The 21,592-nt window shown below is 60.1% G+C and overlaps 2 protein-coding genes across 4 annotated transcripts in view; one reads left to right on the top strand and one right to left on the bottom strand.

Annotated features, from left to right (window-relative positions):
- Positions 1-5,726: 5,726 nt before the first annotated feature.
- Pde6h (phosphodiesterase 6H) lies at positions 5,727-11,078 on the bottom strand. Of its 2 annotated transcripts, none has more exons than XM_042671386.1 (4): positions 10,810-11,078; positions 8,677-8,824; positions 8,390-8,430; positions 5,727-6,050 (listed from the first exon to the last, which is right to left on the bottom strand). In XM_042671386.1, exons 2-4 carry the CDS (start codon positions 8,808-8,810, stop codon positions 5,974-5,976), a joined length of 252 nt encoding a protein of 83 aa, XP_042527320.1. In that variant the 5' UTR covers positions 8,811-8,824; positions 10,810-11,078; the 3' UTR covers positions 5,727-5,973. The 2 variants fall into 2 exon arrangements, with proteins under 2 accessions (XP_042527320.1, XP_042527319.1); XM_042671385.1 differs by having other exon boundaries at positions 10,833-11,078.
- Positions 11,079-11,231: 153 nt separating this feature from the next.
- Arhgdib (Rho GDP dissociation inhibitor beta) overlaps positions 11,232-21,592 on the top strand; it is a 37,341-nt gene continuing 26,980 nt past the window's right edge. The window contains exons 1-3 of one of the 2 annotated variants that reach the window (XM_042671380.1): positions 11,232-11,250; positions 12,071-12,129; positions 20,503-20,686. In XM_042671380.1, the coding sequence (XP_042527314.1) occupies positions 20,509-20,686 (178 nt within the window). In that variant the 5' untranslated portion in view covers positions 11,232-11,250; positions 12,071-12,129; positions 20,503-20,508. Of the gene's footprint in view, positions 11,251-12,035; positions 12,130-20,502; positions 20,687-21,592 lie in introns of those variants that run through there. The other variant, XM_042671381.1, reaches the window with a different exon arrangement.

Below are 21,592 nucleotides of genomic sequence, written 5' to 3'. Positions count from 1 at the left end.
GTCTGCAGGACAGCAAGCTCAGAATGGCTTCGTGGCCACGCATGAGTTCTTAGCTGCTCGGTGCACGCGTGGACCCAACCCTGTGGCGTGGATGGAGCTGGGGGCGGGGAGGCAGGGAGGCTGGGCAGGTGGCTCAGTGGTAAAGTGCTCACCTCGCATGCAGGAAGCCCTGGGTTCGATTCCTCAGCACCACACACACAGAAAAAGCCGGAAGTGGCGCTGTGGCTCAAGTGGTAGAGCGCCAGCCTTGAGCCAAAAAGAAGCTCAGGGACGGGACCTGAGTTCAAGCCCTGGGACTGACAAAGAAATACATAAATAATTTAAGCAGAAGGTTTCAGATCTGCTTTTCCTATAGACACAAAGCTAACCACAGCCATTGCATTTAAAGCATGGTAGGGAGGCGGTGCATCCGTAGATGGATGGACAGACAGACACATGCCCTGACGAGAATTTCCCCTCCATGCTAGTGATTTAGCTACTGCTCTGAGTTGGACCCTGGATGCCTAGCTAGCTTCACTGAGAGAAGCTTCTAGAAAAAGCCCTCCACACGGCGGAGGGCTAGCTCTCCCCAAAGCTGGACACTTGTTCCTGTCTGGTCAGAACCCGGGACTCGAACCCCTGGCCCTATGTGGTCTCTCAGCCTCTCAGCTCGTGGCTGGTGCTCTACCACCTGAGCCACACCTCCAGCCAGGGCTGCATGGCCTCCAGGGTTTAAATGCATTTAAATAATAATAACGGTCTGGCTGGCTGAGCTGGCCCGTTGTGCGCGTGTTCGAGGATGGTATTGGCAGAAGGAAAGGCATGCACGTGAGCCAGTCCTTCAGCACGCCCGGGCACAATGCTGCACAAACCGCACCACACACGCACCATAACCACCACGGAGTTGCTGTGTTTAGGCCATTACTGGAATGACTTTACGTGAATAATATTATTTAGAGTTAATATTTTCCCTTCTTCCTTTGCTCTCTGTTCCCCTTTTATCTTTCCTTCCTGTCTTCCTTCCTCTCTCTCCCTCCTTCCCTTCTTCCCTGTTGCTCTTCTCTCTTAACCTTCCTTCCTCCCTTCGATCTGCCTTCCTTCCCTCCTTCCCCCTCCCTTCCTTCTCTGCTGTCTTCCTTCCTTCCTGTTTTCCTTCATGTCTTCTTTCCTTCCTCCTTCCTTCTCTCCCTTCTTTCCTGTCTTCCTCCCTCCCTCCTTCCCTTCGTATGTTCCTTCCTTCCTCCCTCCCGTTTTGCTTTCCTTCCTAAGTTAAGGTCTGTTGAACAATTGCAATTGCAGGTGATAAATACTTTCTCTGAAGAATGCTGTGGACATGTAATAACGTATTTCCAGAGGGATGAAAAATGTCCTATCATATTCCTGTCCCTACTCAACACTGAAATACATACGTGTAACATGTATAAATATATGAATTATAAATATATATAATTAAATATGTAGATAGATAGGTAGGTAGATAGGTAGATGAATAGATATATAGATGATAGATAGGTAATTAGGTAGATAGGTAGGTAGGTAGATAGATAGATAGATAGGTAGATGGATAGATAGGTAGAGAGATAGAAAGATAGACAGATAGATGATAGGTAGATAGACAGATGGGTAGATATGTAGATAGATAGGCAGATAGGCAAATAGATGGGTAGAAAGATAGATAGATGGATGAATGGATAGATAGATAGATAGATAGATAGATAGATAGATAGATAGATAGATAGATAGATGGATGGATGGATGGATAGATAAATAGGTAGATGATAGATAGATAGACAGAGAGGTAGATGGATGGGTAAGTAGGTAGATGGATGGATAGATAGATAAGCAGGTAGGTAGAGAGGTAGGTAGGTAGAGACAGACAGACAGACAGACAGACAGATAGATCGATAGATCGATAGATCGATCGATCGATAGATAGATAGATAGATCGATAGATCGATAGATCGATCAATTGATAGATAGATAGATAGATAGATTGATAGATAGCGTAGGTAGAAAGATAGACTGATAGACTGATTGGCAGACAGACAAATCCCTTCTGGAGGCTGGTCAAGGCCCCTTCCCCGCTGGGGGGCGCTGCGGAGGCGGCGCGGGGCTGGGCTCGAGCCTCACGGACACCTGCTGGGCCGGGGAAGCTTTGCAACCCCGAGCCCCTCCCCAGCCTCCCCCAGCGGCTTACAAGAGACAGAACTTCAACCCAAGTCCAGAACCAAACGCGATGCCGGCGGAGGCCGCAGCTTTCTGAGTCAGAGGAAAGGCCGGGTGGACGGACACGGGGAAGGGCCGGGCAGCGGCTGAGAGAAGTCCTAACGCGTGAACAGCTGTGTGCGTGGACTGTCAAGTCTAGGTGCCTTTTCACGTGTGTGTGTGTGTGTGTGTGTGTGTGTGTGTGTGTGAGATGGGTCTTGAACTCAGGGCCCGGGCGCTGTCCCTGAGCTCTTTCACTCAAGGCTGGCGCTCTACCACTTGAGCCACAGCGCCACTTCTGGTTTTCTGGTGGTTCATGGGAGCTCAGAGTCTCACGGACTTTCCTGCCCGGGCTGGCTTTGAACTGCGATCCTCAGCTCTCAGCCTCCTGAGTCGCTGGGATGACAGGCATGCGCACCAGTGTCGGGCCTCAGACAGTTTTCCCTTGTCCATTTAAAGAGGACAGCATGCTCTCCGGCGTGGTGATGCTCACCTTTGACTCCCAGGCCTGGGAAGGCCCAGGCTGGAGGATCACCCCTGCGAGGCTAGCCTGTGCAAAACAAAAAAAGAAAAGCAAGGCCAACAGGCAGGAGTCAGCCCTGAGGCCATGAGAACCAACACCCACAAGATGGCAGCCTAACCCCGAGGCTTTGAGGGCTCCAGCCGCCGCGGGAATTCTCAGGTCTTGCTGGTGGGAATGACACAGAACTAAGTGGAAAGGGTTCTCAGGGAAACTTCAGGACTGCCCCGAGGAATGCTGGGAGAGCAGGCTCTGCTGGCTCTGGCCTCCATGCCCGGCAAAAACCTTCCTGCGACTGCTCTAGTGCAGTAAACACACTAACAAACTAATGACATCGGGCCTACGTGGCTCACGCCTGTCATCCCAGCCACTCAGGAGGCTGAGATCTGAGGATCGTGGTTCTAAGCCAGCCCCGGCAGGAAAATCCATGAGACTCTTTTCTTTTGCTTGTTAGTTGTGGGGCTTGAACTCGGAGCCTGGGCGCTGTCCCTGAGCAATTCAGCTCAAGGTGAGGGCTCTACCACTTGAGCCACAGCTCCACGTCTAGTTTTGTGGTGGTTCATTGGAGATCAGAGTCTCACAGACTTTCCCGCCCAGGCTGGCTTTGAACTGTGATCCTCAGATCTCAGTCTCCTGAGTAGCTGGGATGACAGGCGGGAGCCACCAGAGCTTGGCTTCCAGGAAACTCTTAACTGCAATGAACCCCCCCTACCTCCCAAAAAAAAGCCAAAAGTGAAGCTGTGGCTCAAGTGGTAGAGTGCCACGTTTGAGTGAAAAGGCTAAGGGACAGTGCCCAGGCCCTGAGTTCAAATCCCAAGACTGGCGTGTGCGTGCATGTGCACACACACACACACACACACACACACACACACAGCTTTGTGTTTAGAGAAACCATGGTTAAGCAAAGTCCCCCAGGGTCTCTCCCACCGGGAGGGGAGCGGAGCCGTCGTTGCCCACAGGTGTGGGGAGCTGGCCACGGGCCTCGTGGGCACGGAAGGCGTCCACATTCCACGGCTGCGGCTACCAGAACAGCAGCAGCCCAATGGTGGTGTGATTACAAGTAGGACTTCCTGCCTGAGGCCCAGGCCCCCTGGGCCTCCCTGCTCACCACACTTCCTCTTCTTGCTTCTTATTTTTCTTTTGTGGGGACTTCCTAATTTTCTTGCCAACGGTGGTGCGGTCAGCCGTGTCTAATAATGAAACATACAGCTTGCAGCAAAGAAGTCTTACAAATAAAACCCCACTGCCCTGCGGGCCAGCGTCCTGATTCTCCTGCGTGTTGATGAAGACCTCGCAGGGGCAGAGCTGACCGCCGCGGCGCTGCCGAACCCGGGGTTCACTTTGGCTTTGAATGCAGACAATCTGCGAGGAGGCCAAGGCTGCATCCAGCTTTATCCAGAACTGCAGACTGGTTTATTGGTCAAGGCAAGATTTGACCAATCAGGAGAGAGAACTTGAAGGACTTGGCCAATCAGGAGAGAGAATTTGAAGCACATCACCAATCAGGAGAGGGACTTGACCAATCAGGAGAGAGAATTTGAAGCACATCACCAATCAGGAGAGAGAATTTAAAGGGCTTGACCAATCAGGAGTAAGAACTTGAAGGCCTCGACCAATCAAGGAGAGAGAACTTAAAGTACTTGACCATTCAGGAGAGAGAAGTTGAAAGTCATGACCAATCAGGAGAGAGAACTTGTGACCAACCAGGGGAGAGAACTTGAAGGAGGTAACCAATCAGGAGAGAGTATTTAGTAGATGTGACCAATCAGGAGAGAGAACCCAATCTCTTGCTCCTCTCCACCCATTTTCCTTTCTTTTCCTCTTTCCTCTCTCTGCACCTCCCTCCCTGCTCATCTCAGAGAATTTGTTCCATTTTTTTTTTTTAACCACAGATTGCAAACGTGAGGTGAAGAAAGTCCCACGGTCAGTGGCATTCGGGTGGAGGCAGCGTCTGAATGGCTCAATCGCCAGGAGAGTACTGGCAGGGAAGATTGCTCGCAACCCACAAAATGGCACAGCCTCTGGGGTTTGCATGAAGCAAATCCTCCGTGTGTCTCCAGTGCCCGCCCACCCTCCCTGGGCACCTCTGACTGAATGGGAGCGCATGGAAGCGTTTCCCAGTTGACATCTGTTTGTTTGGTTTTGTGCCAGTCCTGGGACTTGAACCCAGGGCCCGAATGCCATCCCTGAACTTTCGTGCTCAGGGCTGGCGCTCTACCATGCTGAGCCACGGCTCCACTTCCAGTTTTCCGGTGGTTCATTGGAGATAAGAGTCTCGTGGACTTTCCTGTCCCGGGCTGGCTTTGAACTGCGATCCTCAGATCTCAACCTCCTGAGTAGCTGGGATGGCAGGCGTGAGCACCGGCGCCCGGCTCAGTGGATGGTTTAAAGGGGATTGATCATAGCCGCACACACACCAACGGGTACAGTAATATACACAGAAATAATTACAGCTCTCTGGTATCTGATGCTCTTGTTCATTGGCTGGTGTTCGACCTCCCGAACCAGGCCTCCAGCCCCAACCCCTTGATATAAACCCACTCCAAAACAACTTACACTCAAGAGTGTGTGGTTTACCTACTGGCCCAGCTGTATTATGACTTGACTCTCACTCCTGCGCTCTTTTCTAAGTAGCAGGCCCGGCTGTTCATCTGATTCTCAGAACCAGGTCTCTCCTGCAGCACTGGAACTTCCCTTATGAAATGGGAAGGGGAAGAAAGTGTTACCCTAAACGTCTAAGGCCAGCCGGGCGCTGGTGCTCACGCCTGTCATCCCAACTCCTCAGGAGGCTGAGATCTGAGGATCTCCAGGTAGGAAAGTCCATGAGACTCTTAAAAAAACATAAATGGAGCTGTGGCTCAGGTGGTAGAGCGCCAGCCTTGAGCACAGAAGTTCAGGGACAGCGCCCAGGCCCTGAGTTCAAGCCCCGGGACTGGCACAAAGAAAGAAATATAAAATAGTCAGGTCAATCACAGCTAATGCCTTTGCAGGGAAGGATCTGAAGAACTGAGGCGCAGACAGATGAAGAGGATTCGCCTGTATTATGGCTTCCCGCCGGCTGACGGGGGAAGGGAGCAGTTCAATGACCCCCTGGGTGTTTATTCCCTGAGACAGAGATTCTGACACTAAAGGAATTCTCGCTGGGGACAGACGGACAGACAAGGGCCCCATCAGACAAAGGACGTGCATTCAGACTGTACAATCCAAACATCTGGCAGATGCCTGGAAAGTGCCAGAAAGTTCTGGAAGGTCTCAGGGTTCCCCAGGGCTTAGATGATCCCGAACTGAGCGAGCTCGTGCAACTCCAGGTGGCTGAAGGCTTCCCAGGGACAGATCACCGTGATGTCTGTGAGGGGTGGGGGGGGGTGGGGAGAAAGAGAGAGGGAGGGAGAGGAAGAGAGAGAGAGAGAGAGAGAGAGAGAGAGAGAGATGCTGTGTCAATTGCTTCTGCCTAAAAGATTTCCTGGCCAGGCACCAGTGCTCCTGCCTGTCATCCCAGCTACTTAGGAGGCTGAGATCTGAGGATCGCAGTTCAAAGCCAGCCTGGACAGGAAAGTCCGTGAGACTCTGATCTACAGTGAACCACCAGAAAACCAGAAGTGGCGCTGTGGCTCACGTGGTAGAGCACCAGCCTTGAGTGAAAGAGCTCAGGGACAGCGCCCAGCCCTGAGTTCAAGTCCCAGGACTGACTCAATAAATAAATAATAAATGAATAAATAAATAAGCAAAGACTTCCTGATTTAGACTGAGACACCTCTCTCTGCCCTCCACCCCCACCCCAAACCTGGGAGGTGCTGTAGTACATTTGTGTAGCCCAGGACGGACTCCTCCCCCAGAGTCTTCTGCTGATTTTTTTTTCTTTTGCCCATCCTGGGCCTTGAACTCAGGGCCAGGGCGCTGTCCCTGAGCTCTTTCACTGAAAGCTGGTGCTCGACCACTTGAACCACAGCTCCATGACTGGTTTTCTGGAGATAACAGTCTGTTATTGGAGATAAGAGTCTCATGGACTTTCCTGCCCGGGCCGGCTTCAAACTTGCGATCCTCACATCTCAGCCTCCTGAGTAGCTGGGATGCTAGGTGTGAGCCACGGCGCCCGGCTCTGTTACATTTAGGGAAGAGCGATGTCCAGGTATCAGAGGCCCCAGCCCCATCTCAGATAAAATGTGATTGTAGCTCCAGAGGGACTAAACAGCTCGTGGAAAATCACAACCATCTGAAGGGAACTGGGACTGAGATCCCAGACCTTTCCCCCCTCTTTGAATACCCGGATATCACCCGTCCGTCCAGGAGTGCTTGGAAAATTCTATCTGAAATCCTGGGGCCGTGGTAGATTGGTGGTAAGGGTCGGGGTGCGTAGTAGTTGACTATGAAAACCAAACTCGGTAAAGAGACACGGATTGCAGTCAGGGTGGCCACTGGTCGAGTGCACAGGAGAAATCTAAAACGTACGTGTGCACATGGGTGTGTACGCGCGCGCGCACACACGCACACACACCCCAGCACGCAAATGCCTCTGGCCAGCTGTACCCGATCTTACCAGAGCTTGGAAAAGAACCAAGCTCTCCAACATCCACGGGATGAACTGTGTGCCATTCCCACAACTGTGACTGTGAGCTGCTATTATTATTGTTGCTGTTGGTGTTGTTCATACAACGGAATACTCTGCAGCATGGGAAAGTTTCAGCCACTGTGGCTCAGGTGGCTGGCAAAGGGAAGAAAGAAGCCATCATGCAAAAAACCCACCTGTGTGAGTGCGATCTGAATACCACAACCTTCTAGAAAAGACAAACACGAAGGCGTGGTAAGATCTGTGGTGGTCAGGGCTCAGGGTGTGTGTAGGGGCAGGTGCGGGGGGGGGGGGTTGCTCAGGAAGCAGATGCCTTCTGATCGCTGGGGGGGGGGGGGGAGAAGGGGTGGTTTGTAGGAAGTCTCTAGAACCTTCTGTTGGATTTTTTTGTCCTGCCAACCTAAGGCTTTCTGAAGAAACAGTCTTAACTTGGACCACACAACCATCGTAGGTGTTTTGTGATGAATAAAAATGACCTAGCCGGTGGCGGGGGAGGAGGGGTGTTTAGTGTGGGGGTTGGGGTCCTGGGTTGTCCGAGGAGAAAATGGCTGCTAGACTTTCTGGAAGGTCTCCCTCCGGCCACTTGAGTCTCTCTGGACCTTAACAGCTCTTAATTCAAAAGGGAAGATGGTCTAGAAACTTCTGAGAATCTTCACTGGGCGGGTGTCAGGGGCTCATGCCCTCCCTACTCAGGAGGCTGAGATCGGAGGATCGTGGTTCAAAGCCAGCCTGGGCAGGAAAGTCCGTGAGACTCTGATCTCCAACGAACCACCAGAAAACCAGAAGTGGAGGTGTGGCTCAAGGGGTAGAGCACCAGCCTTGAGTGAAAGAGCTCAGGGACGGCGCCCAGGCCCTGAGTTCAAGACCCAGGACTGACCCCCCCCCCAAAAAAAGCCAAGCTATTAAACAACACGAGTCATGAAACTGTGGGTCTACCCTCATTTCTTTTTTTTGGCGGGGGGAGTTGCATCTGAGCACTCACTTAGAGGGGTAAATTCAGCACCCAGCCCTTTTCTGGAATTCTCTCTCCTTTCCGCAGCCTGAGTGTCTACCCGGATGGAACCCCAGGGGTTCACGTAGATGGGGGGGTGTTGGGGGTGTGTGTGGGGGGGTCTTACCTGTTCCCAGGCCCTCCATTCCTGGAATGTCATCTCCAAATCTATGGATTTAAAAGGAAAAATATGCCCCTCAGGTAAGAGTTAGCATGTTCCTAGAAAGTATAGCCCTCCCCGCCCCCCAAATCCAGACACCAGTCAGCCCAGGCCTGCCATCCCCACCACTCAGGAGGCTGGCGCCTGGAGGACCAGAGACAGAGGCCAGGCCAAGCCGGGAAGGCCAGGGCCCAAGGTGTCCGGAAGGCGTGAAGTCTGACCACCAACGGAGAGGGCCAGGTGGAGGCCCTTACCCTTTGACCCCTTTCTTCGGGGGCTTGCTCTTGAACTGGCGGGTCTGCCTCTGCTTGAATTTGGGGGGCCCCCTGCGAGGGGTGGTGGGCCCCGGGGTGGGCGCCGGAGGGGCCAGAGACACCTTGTCGCTCATGCTGACGCCGGCCCCTGTGAAGGAAGGAATGAGACTCGTGAGGTCCTGCTTCCCAGGCCTTGGCTCTAATCCCGGGGTGAATCGGCACATTAGGGGGTGCAGGGGGTAAGCCTTTAATCTCAGCCGATTACTCAAAACCTCCCCTCCAGCCCAGAAGCGGGGGAGGAAGATGGGTAAGGTGAGGATGCTGGGGACAGCTTGGGGCTTTCTGATGGTTTGATGCTCTTAGGGAACCCAGGCCCGCCCTGCACAGTGCTGCAGTCTTCATCAGCCACGTGCGATCTGACCTCCATTCCTGTCCTTGCTTCCCCCGCCCCCGACTCCTCCCTCTTTTGATGCACACATACGTGTGTGCAATCACACACACACACACACACACACACACGGGTGTGTGGCAAGAGTGAACATGCCCGGGCATGTGGCTGACTCCCTCCTTCTCTTTCCCTGAGCTAAGAGCGCAAGATGTTAAGTTCCAGGCTGTGTTCATGGGGGTGCGTGCATCAATCTGTATATTACTTGACATGATTCTGTTCTTTGTGTTTATTCTTTTATGTCAGTCCTGGGGCTTGCACTCGGGGCCTGGGCGCTGTCCCTGGGCTCTTGTGCTCAAGGCTGGCGCTCTACCACTTGAGCCACAGCGCCACTTCTGGTTCTTTTTGGGGGTTCACTGGAGATGAGTCTCATGGAGCCGGGTGCTGGTGGCTCACACCTGTCACCCCAGCTACTCAGGAGGCTGAGATCTGAGGATCACGGTCCAAAGCCAGCCTGGGCAGGAAAGTCCGTGAGACTCTGATCTCCAAGGAACCACCAGAAAACCAGAAGTGGCGCTGTGGCTCACATGGTAGAGCACCAGCCTTGAGTGAAAGAGCTCAGGGACAGCGCCCAGGCCCTGAGTTCAAGACCCAGGACTACCACCACCACCACCAACAGAAAACAAGAGTCTCATGGATTTTCCTGCTTGGGCTGGCTTTGAACCCTGATCCGCAGATCTCAGTCTCCCCAGTAGCTGGAATGACAGGCGTGAGCCACCGGCACCGGGCGGGGCAAGTTTATCCTAGAGAAACAGAGTGATTTGTTCAAGACAGCTGGTGAAGGTCAGGGTTGCGGTATGAGACGCGGGACCAGATGTGGGACCCTCCTCCGCCTTTCCCCATGCCACCACCAAGCAGATCCACCTTCCCAGCTGCTTCAGGGCCCTGAGATTATTACAGGGTGTCCCCCCCCAAAGCACCGCTTGTCAGAGGACGTCAGTTTAGCCCTCAGAGCCCGGCAAAGACTCTTAGCCTGCAGCCCCAAGCAGATTACAGGAAGGAGCAGCCCCACGGCTCAAGAGCGGCTTAGATGCTCTCTCGGGGTCTTTGACAAAATTAGAGCCATTTCCCAAGCAACCAATATAGCGTGCCCAGCCGGCCAGGGGTTTTGTCTCTGGCAGTGTTTTTTATGACCGAATGACCCCCAGTTTCTTAAGAAATGTATTCTGAGCCTGGCGCCGGTGGCTCACACCCAGCTACCCAGGAGTCTGAGATCTGAGGATCATGGTTCAAAGCCAGCCCCGGGCAGGAAAGTCTGTGAGACTCTGATCTCCAATGAACCACCAGAAAACTGGAAGTGGCGCCGTGGTTCCAGTGGTAGAGCGCCAGCCTTGAGCTGAAGAGACAGTGCCCAGGCCCTGAGTTCAAGCCCCATGACTGACAAAATTGAGAGAGAGAGAGAGAGAGAGAGGGAGAGAGAGAGAGAGCTTCTGGATTTCAGCCTTCTGGGTAGCTAAGATAACAAGCATCGGCCACAGATGCTCAGCTATCTGGGGACTTGGGGGATAAAGGGAGCTAGCTTCAAATCTGTGTCCCCCTGTCTGTCTCCCGGGGCTGGGATTACAGGTGTGCACCGCCCTGCCCGGCTGTTTTCCTTTTGGTGTTTTCTGTCTGGGGTCCTTGGTGTTTTTCCCTTGGGTCCCATGTAGCTAGGGATAGGATAGTTCCCATGGAAGTCACCAGAATACCTGCAGGCCAAGCAGAACATCACCTCGGTCCTGAGCCCAGGGCCACATGCCATGGCTATCTCTGGCTGAGCGCTGCCCGTGGGATGCGTGCGGCTCCCAAGGCCTCAGAGCCGTCAAATCTTGCGTCCTCTGGGGGTCTTTGCTCCCAGAGAGACCTTTCCAGACGTCTCCTCCAGCGTGGGCCGCGGTCAACGCGAATGCTCGGGAAGCCAAGGCCCACGGCTGGGTTAGAAGACTGTGAATTCATCAAGTTGTCTGACTTGGTTGGCTGCCTGGGGCCCCTGGGTTGGATGCCAAGGCAGGGGTTTTTAGCTGAAAGGAAAATAGTAACACACACACACACACACACACACACACACACCACGAAAAATGGGGGGAAAACCCCACAGCGATATTGTTAGGAGAAGAACACAAAGGCGCCCGGCCTCTCCACCTCGGATGGTATAAAATAATGAACGCTGCTCCAAATGGACTCCCATCCATGGGAATAGAGGGCTTTTTTCTTCTATGTTGTCTATGTTTTCTTCTATGTTTTCTTTCCTCTTTGTCTCGTGGGTGGGTTTCTCTGTCTCTGGGAGGGTGAGGGGGACACAGAAATGAGGGGACAGAGGGGGAAACCAAGGCAGCCGGGGTCCTCACGGGACACCAGGTGGAGAATGAACTCTACCACTCGTGGATGGGGACGGGAGGGAAACACTGGGGGGGAGAGCGAGGGACGGGGGGACAGGGTCCACAGAGAAATGCGCTCGTGACCCGACTGATGTCACTGTCACTCCTCTGCCTGTCGCCTTTATTTATCATCACCCTAAAAAATTTAGAAAACAATAGTGACAGTGGGTGGATGAAGTCACTTCTTGAAACAATCACCCATTCGACTCCAACCACGTATCCTCAGGGCATGGGTTCGAACTCAGCACCGAGCCGGCCGTGAGACCCCCTAGACACGGAAGTGACCGGTGGAGTTGGACCTGGATGTGTCCAGAGCTCCCTGGCAAGCTGGTGATTTTAGACACAGCGCCTGGTCCCGTACGGCAGCCACCGGGCGCGAGGTCCCTTCCCTCGGCCACCTGGACACGCAAACCCTGTGTCCACGGCCACCGGGCCCCCCGCAGGCAGGACCGCAGCCGGGGAGGATGGAAGCCCAGATAGGCCTCCAGCGAGCGGGAACCAGATTGCAGATCGCCCTGCAAGCTTCCTCTTCCACAGGCTTGAAGACATTTTTTTTTTTTACCCCTCACTTCCTTCCTGTTCCAACGGCCAGATCTGAGACGTGGGAGCCCACAGACCGGGTGCAGACTGAGGAGCAGCAGCACAGCAAATGTGAGTTGAAATCGTGGGGGACCCGGTGGGCCGGGGGGGCCGGGGAAGGGAGACAGACTGTCGGTAAAAAAAAGAAGGAAAATTGACCCTAGGCTATGACCACCGCCCGCGGGGCTGGAGGAGCAATTCCTGGGTCAGCCAGACCTTAGGATCCAGGGCTAAAGAAAGTGCTAGAATGCTTGTGCGGGGAAGGGGAAGTTGGGGCATAGAATGGTCGCGTTGATCTGGGTGTTGGGGAGATGGCTGGGGTTGGGGTGGGGTGGGAGAAGTGTTGTGACTCGGTCCTCTGTGTGTGTGAATGTGTGTGAATGTGTGTGAATGTGTGTGAATGTGTGTGTGTGTGAGAGAGAGAGAGGGAGAGAGAGGGAGGGAGGGAAGGAGGGAGGGAGGGAGAGGAGGCCTGCTGATGTTGGGCCTGGTGGGCTTTCCTGCAGGGTTGGAGCTCCCATTTGGTCAAACTGAGGCACGGGGAGCCTCGAGACCTCCATGATTGCAGAAGGCTTCTGCCTGTGGCAATGGGTGCTGGCAGGCAGAGGTGTGGTTTCCTGTTTTGAAGCAGACTGCTTAGAGAGGGGGGTCAGAGAGAGAGAGAGAGAGATTAAATGGTTCAGAGCTGTCAAAACACTAAACCATTTCCCAGCATGGCCTTGCCCAAGGCAGGACAGACGGACAGGGCAGATACCCTGTTACATTTGGGCGTGGGTGACACACCGTTTCTATCAGCATCGAATTCCCACGGCAGGGTGGCAAAAGGAAAACATAATAGCTGTTCAGTTTTGCCAAAATAATAGTAATAATACTATCAATAACAATAACGGCAACAATAACAATAATATTAACAACCCTCTGCCTCAGAGAAAGCTAAGAGCAAACAGGGAGAGAGCCAAGGCCCTCTATGGAGAAGACAGGTTCTAGAAAACTCTTCGGTGGGTGCAGCGAGGTCTTCACCTTGGCCAGGTCTGAAAGCCACCCCCGCGCTCTCTCCTCTTCTGAGTTACTGCTGTTGAGGTGGTGGTTGTTTTGGGGTTGTGGGGCTTGAACTCAGGGCCTGGGCGCCGTCCCTGAGCTCTTTCACTCAAGGCTGGCGCTCTACCACTTGAGCCGCAGCGCCACGTCCGGTTTTCTGGTGGTTCACGGGAGATCAGAGTCTCCAGGACTTTCCTGTCCGGGCTGGCCTTGAACCGCGATCCTCAGAGCTCAGCCTCCTGAGCAGCTGGGACGGCAGGCGTGAGCGCCGGCGCCCGGGCCTCCCTGGCAGAGAGGCGCCCAGCCAGCACGCGCTGCACCTGTGGGCTGGGGCCACGGTGGACGTGGGGTGGTGGTGGGCGCGTGGTGGCGGTGGGTGCGGGGGGGTGGTGGGCGCGTGGTGGCGGTGGGTGCGGGGGGGTGGTGGGCGCGTGGTGGCGGTGGGCGCGGGGGGGCGGTGGGCGCGGGGCGGTGGGCGCGGGGCGGTGGGCGCGGGGGGGGCGGTGGGCGTGGGGCCACGGTGGGCGTGGGGTGGTGGTGGGCGTGGGGCCACGGTGGGCGTGGGGTGGTGGTGGGCGTGGGGTCACGGTGGGCGTGGGGTGGTGGTGGGCGTGGGGTCACGGTGGGCGTGGGGTGGTGGTGGGCGTGGGGTGGTGGTGGGCGTGGGGTGGTGGTGGGCGTGGGGTCATGGTGGGCGCGGGGTGGTGGTGGGCGTGGGGCCACGGTGGGCGTGGGGTGGTGGTGGGCGTGGGGCCACGGTGGGCGTGGGGTGGTGGTGGGCGTGGGGTGGTGGTGGGCGTGGGGTGGTGGTGGGCGTGGGGTCACGGTGGGCGTGGGGTGGTGGTGGGCGTGGGGTCACGGTGGGCGTGGGGTGGTGGTGGGCGTGGGGCCACGGTGGGCGTGGGGTGGTGGTGGGCGTGGGGTGGTGGTGGGCGTGGGGTGGTGGTGGGCGTGGGGTCACGGTGGGCGTGGGGTGGTGGTGGGCGTGGGGCCACGGTGGGCGTGGGGTGGTGGTGGGCGTGGGGTCACGGTGGGCGTGGGGTGGTGGTGGGCGTGGGGCCACGGTGGGCGTGGGGTGGTGGTGGGCGTGGGGCCACGGTGGGCGCGGGGTGGTGGTGGGCGTGGGGTCACGGTGGGCGTGGGGTGGTGGTGGGCGTGGGGTGGTGGTGGGCGTGGGGTCATGGTGGGCGCGGGGTGGTGGTGGGCGTGGGGCCACGGTGGGCGTGGGGTGGTGGTGGGCGTGGGGCCACGGTGGGCGTGGGGTGGTGGTGGGCGTGGGGCCACGGTGGGCGTGGGGTGGTGGTGGGCGTGGGGTGGTGGTGGGCGTGGGGTGGTGGTGGGCGTGGGGTGGTGGTGGGCGTGGGGTGGTGGTGGGCGTGGGGCCACGGTGGGCGTGGGGTGGTGGTGGGCGTGGGGCCACGGTGGGCGTGGGGTGGTGGTGGGCGTGGGGCCACGGTGGGCGTGGGGTGGTGGTGGGCGTGGGGTGGTGGTGGGCGTGGGGTGGTGGTGGGCGTGGGGTCACGGTGGGCGTGGGGTGGTGGTGGGCGTGGGGTCACGGTGGGCGTGGGGTGGTGGTGGGCGTGGGGCCACGGTGGGCGTGGGGTGGTGGTGGGCGTGGGGTGGTGGTGGGCGTGGGGTGGTGGTGGGCGTGGGGTCACGGTGGGCGTGGGGTGGTGGTGGGCGTGGGGTCACGGTGGGCGCGGGGTCGTGGTGGACGCGGGGTCACGGTGGGCGCGGGGCGGCGGTGGGCGCGGGGTCGTGGTGGACGCGGGGTCACGGTGGACGTGGGGTCACGGTGGATGCGCGGTCGTGGTGGTTTCGGGGTGACACGGCGGGTCCAGGAGAGCTTGGGGCGCAGCCGGCTCCGCAGGGCCGACCGGTCCGCAGCCTTTGCAGTGCGCATGCGAGTCAGCGAGGCCGGGCACAGTGCGCATGCGGTCAGCAAGGCCGGGCGCACAGTGCGCATGCGAGTCAGCGAGGCCGGGCGCACAGTGCGCATGCGAGTCAGCGAGGCCGGGCGCACAGTGCGCATGCGAGTCAGCGAGGCCGGGCGCACAGTGCGCATGCGGGTGAGGGAGCTCCGTGCACAGTGCGCATGCGGGTCAGCGCGCTCCGTGCACAGTGCGCATGCGGGTGAAGGAGCTCCGTGCACAGTGCGCATGGGGGTCAGCGCGCTCCGTGCACAGTGCGCACGCAGGTCCGCGAGGCCGGGCTCACAGTGCGCACGCGGGTCAGCGCGCTCCGTGCACAGTGCGCACGCGGGTCAGCGCGCTCCGTGCACAGGGCGCACGCGGATCCGCGCGCTCCGTGCACAGTGCGCATGCGGGTCCGCGCGCTCCGTGCACAGTGCGCATGCGGGTCCGCGAGCTCCGTGCACAGTGCGCATGCAGATCCGCGAGGCCGGGCGCACAGTGCGCACGCGGGTCAGCGCGCTCCGTGCACAGTGCGCATGCGGATCCACGAGGCCGGGCGCACAGTGCGCACGCGGGTCAGCGCGCTCCGTGCACAGTGCGCATGCGGATCCGCGCCGGGTTCCACGCGTGATCCACGGGCAAATACGTGAGTGGAGGCCGCGCCCCACGCCGAGCTGCGGGGCCGTGGTGTGGCGGGCTGGGAGGCCGGCTTGGTGGAGGCGAGTGACCGTCTGTCCCGGTGGCCTTCCGGGTGGCGGGGCGGGGCGCCGGAAGTGCGGTGATAGAGCCGAAGCGCGGGTGGGGAGCGGGAGGTGTGGCGGAGAGCCCGAAGCGCGATGCTGGAGCCGGGCGGGGCCGCAGGCTCGGGTTCACAGGCTCGTCCTGCCCTGCGTGGAGGACCGCCCCATCACCCTCCAGCGAGCAGGAGACAGGGAGGAGCCACCCGGCCCAGAATGTTCCATCCCCCCATCCTCAGTTCTGAGAGCACGAGCTCTCAGGCAGGGCCCGCCATGGGGCCCAGAGAGGTCGGCAGCGCCCCAGCCATAACGCAGCACCGAGCTCCCGCCAAGAGGCAACGGGGCGGGAGTTAGAGTGCCAGGAAGGCTGGGCAGCCCGGAAGCCCCGCCCCGGCCCCGCCCCGCCAGGCGGCCCCGCCCCTGGCCCCGCCCCCATCAGGCGGCCCCCCGGCGGCCCCGCCCCTGGCCCCGCCCCCATCAGGTGGCCCCCCCCCCGGCGGCCCCTCCCCTGCCCCCGCCCCCGTCAGGCGGCCCCGCCCGGCGGCCCCTCCCCTGCCCCCGCCCCCGTCAGGCGGCCCCGGCCCCGCCCCGCCCGGCGGCCCCGCCCCTGGCCCCGCCCTGCCAGGCAGCCCCGCCCCCGGCAGGTAGCCCCGCCCCGGCCCCGACCCGCCAGGCAGCCCCGCCCCAGCCCACACCAGGCAGCCCCGCCCCTGTCAGACAGCTCCGGCCCCGCCCTGCCCGGCGGCCCCGCCCCCCACCAGGCAGCCCGCCCTGGCCCCGCCCCCGCCAGGCAGCCCCACCCCTCGCCTGCCCATAGCACTCCTCGCCCTGACCACACTCCTCGCTAGGCAGCCACGCCCCTCGTGGGGCAGCCCCTGTCCTGGCCCTGCCCCTCACTCGGCCGCTCCGCCCCTCGCCCGGCTGCCCGGCCCCGCCCCTCTCCCCGGCCCCGCCCCTCACCCCGGCCCCGCCCCTCAGCCCAGCCCCGCCCCTCTCCCCGGCCCCGCCCCTCACCTGGCTGCCCCGGCCCCGCCCCTCAGCCCGGCCCCGGCCCTGCCCCTCTCCCCGACCCCGCCCCTCACCCTGGCCCCCCTCACCCAGCTGCCCCGGCCCCGCCCCTCGCCCCAGCCCCGCCCCTCGCCCCGGCACCGCCCCTCGCCCCGGCCCCGCCCTCACCCGGCCCCGCCCCTCGCCCCGGCCCCGCCCCTTGCCCCGGCCCCGCCCCTCTCCAGGGTCTTCTTGCTCTGAGCAAGGACTCAGCCCGAGTTTGCGTTTCCTGCCTGTGGAAGCCGCGGCCCAGCGCGGTGCCTGCGGGGTCTCTGTTCCCCCAGGGCTGTGGACGGGGAGGGCGGCCCGCCCGGCAGGTGCAAAGGCCCTGCGCAGCGCGGGGAGGAGAGGCCAGGCCAGCGGATAGCCATGCACGCGGTCAGCAGCCACAGCCGGGCACCTGCGACCCCGCCCGAAGGAGGCGGAGGCCTGAGGATCAGGGTTCAAAGCCAGCCTCTGCGGGATGCCTGCGAATCACACATCCCTCCGCTGCAGGAGGAGCTGTGGTTCAGGTGGTAGAGCACCCACTCTGACCAACACACAACTAAAGGGCAGCATCCAGGCCCCAGGACGGGGCTCCGGGGTCCCTGGTGGGCTGACTCCGTCAGGGCCGAGGCCTGCAGGCCTGCGCTGCTCGGCCCGGCGGCCAGCGCGCCAGGGACGCAGACGCCACGGCGCCTCCTTCCAGACCCCCAGCACCTGAGGGAGCGGGCCAGGCCCCGGGTGCGGGTCAGGGCCAGCACCCGGCCGGCCTCCTGTGCACGGCTGCCTGTGCTCCGGGCGTGTGCACGGAGGATCTTCATCCCGCGAGGCCCCAGGCCCCGACACGCGCGTGGGCCCGGCGCCGTCCCTCAGCTCCAGGCGTGGCGCTCCACCACTTGAGCCACAGCTCACTCCGCTTCTGGTTTTTTTCCTGGTGGTTCATGGGAGATCAGAGTCTCCCGGACTTTCCTGGCCGGGGCTGGCCTCACACCGCCATCCTTCAGGTCTCAGCCTCCCCAGTGGCCGGGGCTGGCCTCACACCGCCATCCTCCAGGTCTCAGCCTCCCCAGTGGCCAGGGCTGGCCTCACACCGCCATCCTCCAGGGCTCAGCCTCCCCAGTGGCCAGGGCTGGCCTCACACCGCCATCCTCCAGGTCGCAGCCTCCCCAGTGGCCGGGGCTGGCCTCACACCGCCATCCTCCAGGTCGCAGCCTCCCTGAGTGGCCGGGGCTGGCCTCACACCGCCATCCTCCAGGGCTCAGCCTCCCCAGTGGCCAGGGCTGGCCTCACACCGCCATCCTCCAGGTCGCAGCCTCCCCAGTGGCCGGGGCTGGCCTCACACCACCATCCTCCAGGGCTCAGCCTCCCTGAGTGGCCGGGGCTGGCCTCACACTGCCATCCTCCAGGTCGCAGCCTCCCTGAGTGGCCGGGGCTTGCCTCACACTGCCATCCTCCAGGGCTCAGCCTCCCTGAGTGGCCGGGGCTGGCCTCACACTGCCATCCTCCAGGTCGCAGCCTCCCTGAGTGGCCGGGGCTGGCCTCACACCGCCATCCTCCAGGGCTCAGCCTCCCTGAGTGGCTGGGGTGCTGGTCATCTGTAGGGATATTTTGAGAGGCGCTGCAGCAGGCTGGCCGCGGCCTCCGCAGGGCAGCCCCCCCCCCTGCCCGCAGCGCCCGCCCCTTGAGGTCTGTTTTCCAGAAGGTTCGCCCATGTTTCCCCAGAGGGCCCTGTGGAACTTGAGCTGGGCTTAGTCACCCTGTTTTTCCCTCGGGCCCAGCCCCTGGGTGAGTGGCTGCTGACTCAAAGCCTGAGATGACGGTTACCAAGGCAACAAGCCCCCCCCCCAGTTTCCCTGGGGCTGCGGAGGGGGGCTGGCTGTCTTCAGACCCAGTGAAGTCTGCGGACGGGGCTCCAGGCATCGTCTTTTTAAAAATTCCCCCTGTGGGAGATGACAGTGCCACTGAAATCCACAACCACAGCTGGGCCAGGCAGCACACGCCGCCATCCCAGCCACCCGGGGAGGCTGAGAGCTGGAGGATCGCGGTTCGAGGCCAGCCCGGGGCAGGAAAGTCCGTGAGACTCTGCTCTCCAAAGAACCACCAGAAAACCAGAAGCGGCGCTGCGGCTCAAGTGGTAGAGCGCCCGCCCAAGGAAGCCGTGCAGCCGCGGGAGGGCGGTGGACATGACCCGGATAATCACTGAGGACGGCTGGAGGTTGGGGCCTGGGGCAGAGAAAAGACCAGAAGGGAGATCTCTCTCTTGCACAAACACCCTAGCTGCTGTCTCCACCCCAGCTGCTGCCGGCCCGGGGTGGGAAGTTCCCAGCCAGGGGACATTCTCTGAACTCCTCATCTGTCTCCTGTGAGGAAGGGAGAGGCGGTGTGTGTGTGCATGCATGTGTGTGCGCGTGTGTGCATGTGTGTGCATGCATGTGTGTGCATGCGTGTATGCATGTGTGTATGCATGTGTGTGCGTGCATGTGCATGTGTGCATGCATGTATGTGCATGCATGTGTGCATGCACGTGTGTGCATGTGCGTGCATGCATGTGTGTGCGTGCATGTGTGTATGCATGTGCGTGCATGTATGTGTGTGCATGTGCGTGCATGTGTATACATGCATGTGTGTGCATGCATTATGTGTGTGCGTGTGTGCGTGTGCATGTGTGCGTGCATGCATGCAAGTGTTACCTTCACCATGGATTTTAGTGATAAACTACACTCCAGGTAGTTTTTCTAGATTTTCCTCCCCTGTTTGAACCCAAGACACAGAAATGTAGGTAATGGTGAAAAATAATACTGGGGGTGGGAAGCGTGGCTCAGGCGGTAGCGCGCCAGGCGGTGCGCAAAAAAAAGAGTCAGATATTGAGTTTAGATCCCAGTCTCAGACAAACTAATAATAACAACAACAATAATAATAATACCCCAGGGCCAACCACGTAGGGCCTTGGAGTGTTCCGAACCCTCGGGAGCGGGGGGTGAGGGGTCCCCCAGCAGAAGGGCTCCGGAGGAGGGGAGGAGGGAAGACGATGGGGAGCAACTCGGCAGCCGGGCCCTGGTGGCTCACGCCGGGGTCATCCTGCCTGCTCGGGAGGCTGAGGCTGGAGGATCAGGGTCCGAGGCGCCCCCACCGCTAGAGACTTCAGCTAACGACCAAAAGCAGCAGCCGGCAGTGGCGCTGTGGCTCAGGAGGCGGAGCGCCTGGGCGTTGAAAAGGGAAAGAAAGGCGCTCTTCCTTGAAGGCTCCCCGCCGTGTGGTGAGGAGCTGCGGACGGAGACCCGATGAGCCCATCGGCGGGACGAGCAAGCGCCGGGGGAGGGCTCCAGAGGGCTCCAGAACCTGCTGGAACCGGGCATGGAAGCTGTGACTTTGCGGTGTGGAGCGGGAGCAAACCTGGCAACCGGGGCCGGAAGGGCGGACGCCTCTCCTGCGTCCAGAGCCCACTTTTTTATTTGGTCGGGCCTGGGCCTTGAACTCGGGGCCTGGCGCCGTCCCTGAGCTCTTTCGCTCCAGGCGGGCGCTCCACCCCCTGAGCCGCAGCGCCGCTTCCGGCTTCCTGAGGTTCCTGGCCGATCAGAGTCTCACGGAGTTTCCTGCCCGGGCTGGCCTTGAACCGCGGTCCTCACAGCTCAGCCTCCCGAGTCGCTGGGACGGCAGGCGGGAGGGGCGGGGGGCTCTGACGACCGCGGGGTGCGGCCGTGACCCAGGAGGTGACCCCCCCCCCCCAGACGGCGATGACGGAGAAGGACGCGGGCCCGCCGCCGGCGGACGCGGACGACGAGCTGGACAGCCGGCTGCACTACAAGCCCCCGCCGCAGAGGTCGCTGCGGGAGCTGCAGGAGCTGGACAAGGACGACGAGAGCCTGGCCAAGTACAAGCGCACGCTGCTGGGCGACGCGCCCGTGCTGGCAGGTGGGAGCCGGCGCGGGCCGGTGGGGGGTCCGGGGCACCGCAGGGATAACGCGCGAGCCGGGCGCGGGCCGGCGGGGGGTCCGGGCACCGCAGGGATAACGCGCGAGCCGCGGCGCGGGCCGGCGGGAGGGGGGAGCAGGCAGGGCGGGCACCTGCGCACACGCCTGCACACCCACGCCTGTACACACACACCTGCACACACACACCTGCACACACGCACCTGCACACACACCTGCACACACACCTGCACACACACCCGCACACACACACCTGCACACACACCTGCACACACCTTTACACACACCTTTACACACACCTGTACACACACCTGCACACACACACCTGCACACACACCTGTACACACACCTGCACACACACACCTGCACACACACACCTGTACACACACCTGCACACACACACCTGCACACACACACCTGTACACACACCTGCACGCACACACCTGCACACACACCTGCACACACCTTTACACACACCTCTACACACACCTGCACACACACACCTGTACACACACACCTGCACACACACCTGCACACACTCCTGCACACACACACCCGCACACGGACACCTGCACACACCTGCACACACCTGCACACACACCTGCACACACCTGCACACACACCTGCACACACCTGCACACACACCTGTACACACACCTGTACACACATCTGTGCACACCCGCACACACACCTGCACACACACCTGCACACACACCTGCACACACCTGCACACACACCTGTACACACACATGCACACACCTGTACACACAACACCTGCACACACACCTGCACACACCTGCACACACACCTGTACACAACACCTGCACACACACCTGCACACACACACCTGCACACACACACCTGTGCACACACTCCTGCACACACTCCT

Source organism: Dipodomys spectabilis, unplaced genomic scaffold, assembly GCF_019054845.1.
Source record: "Dipodomys spectabilis isolate Male_0828 unplaced genomic scaffold, ASM1905484v1 ptg000615l, whole genome shotgun sequence".
Taxonomy (NCBI): Eukaryota; Metazoa; Chordata; class Mammalia; order Rodentia; family Heteromyidae; genus Dipodomys; species Dipodomys spectabilis.
This window is presented reverse-complemented; position numbering and strand designations above follow the sequence as displayed.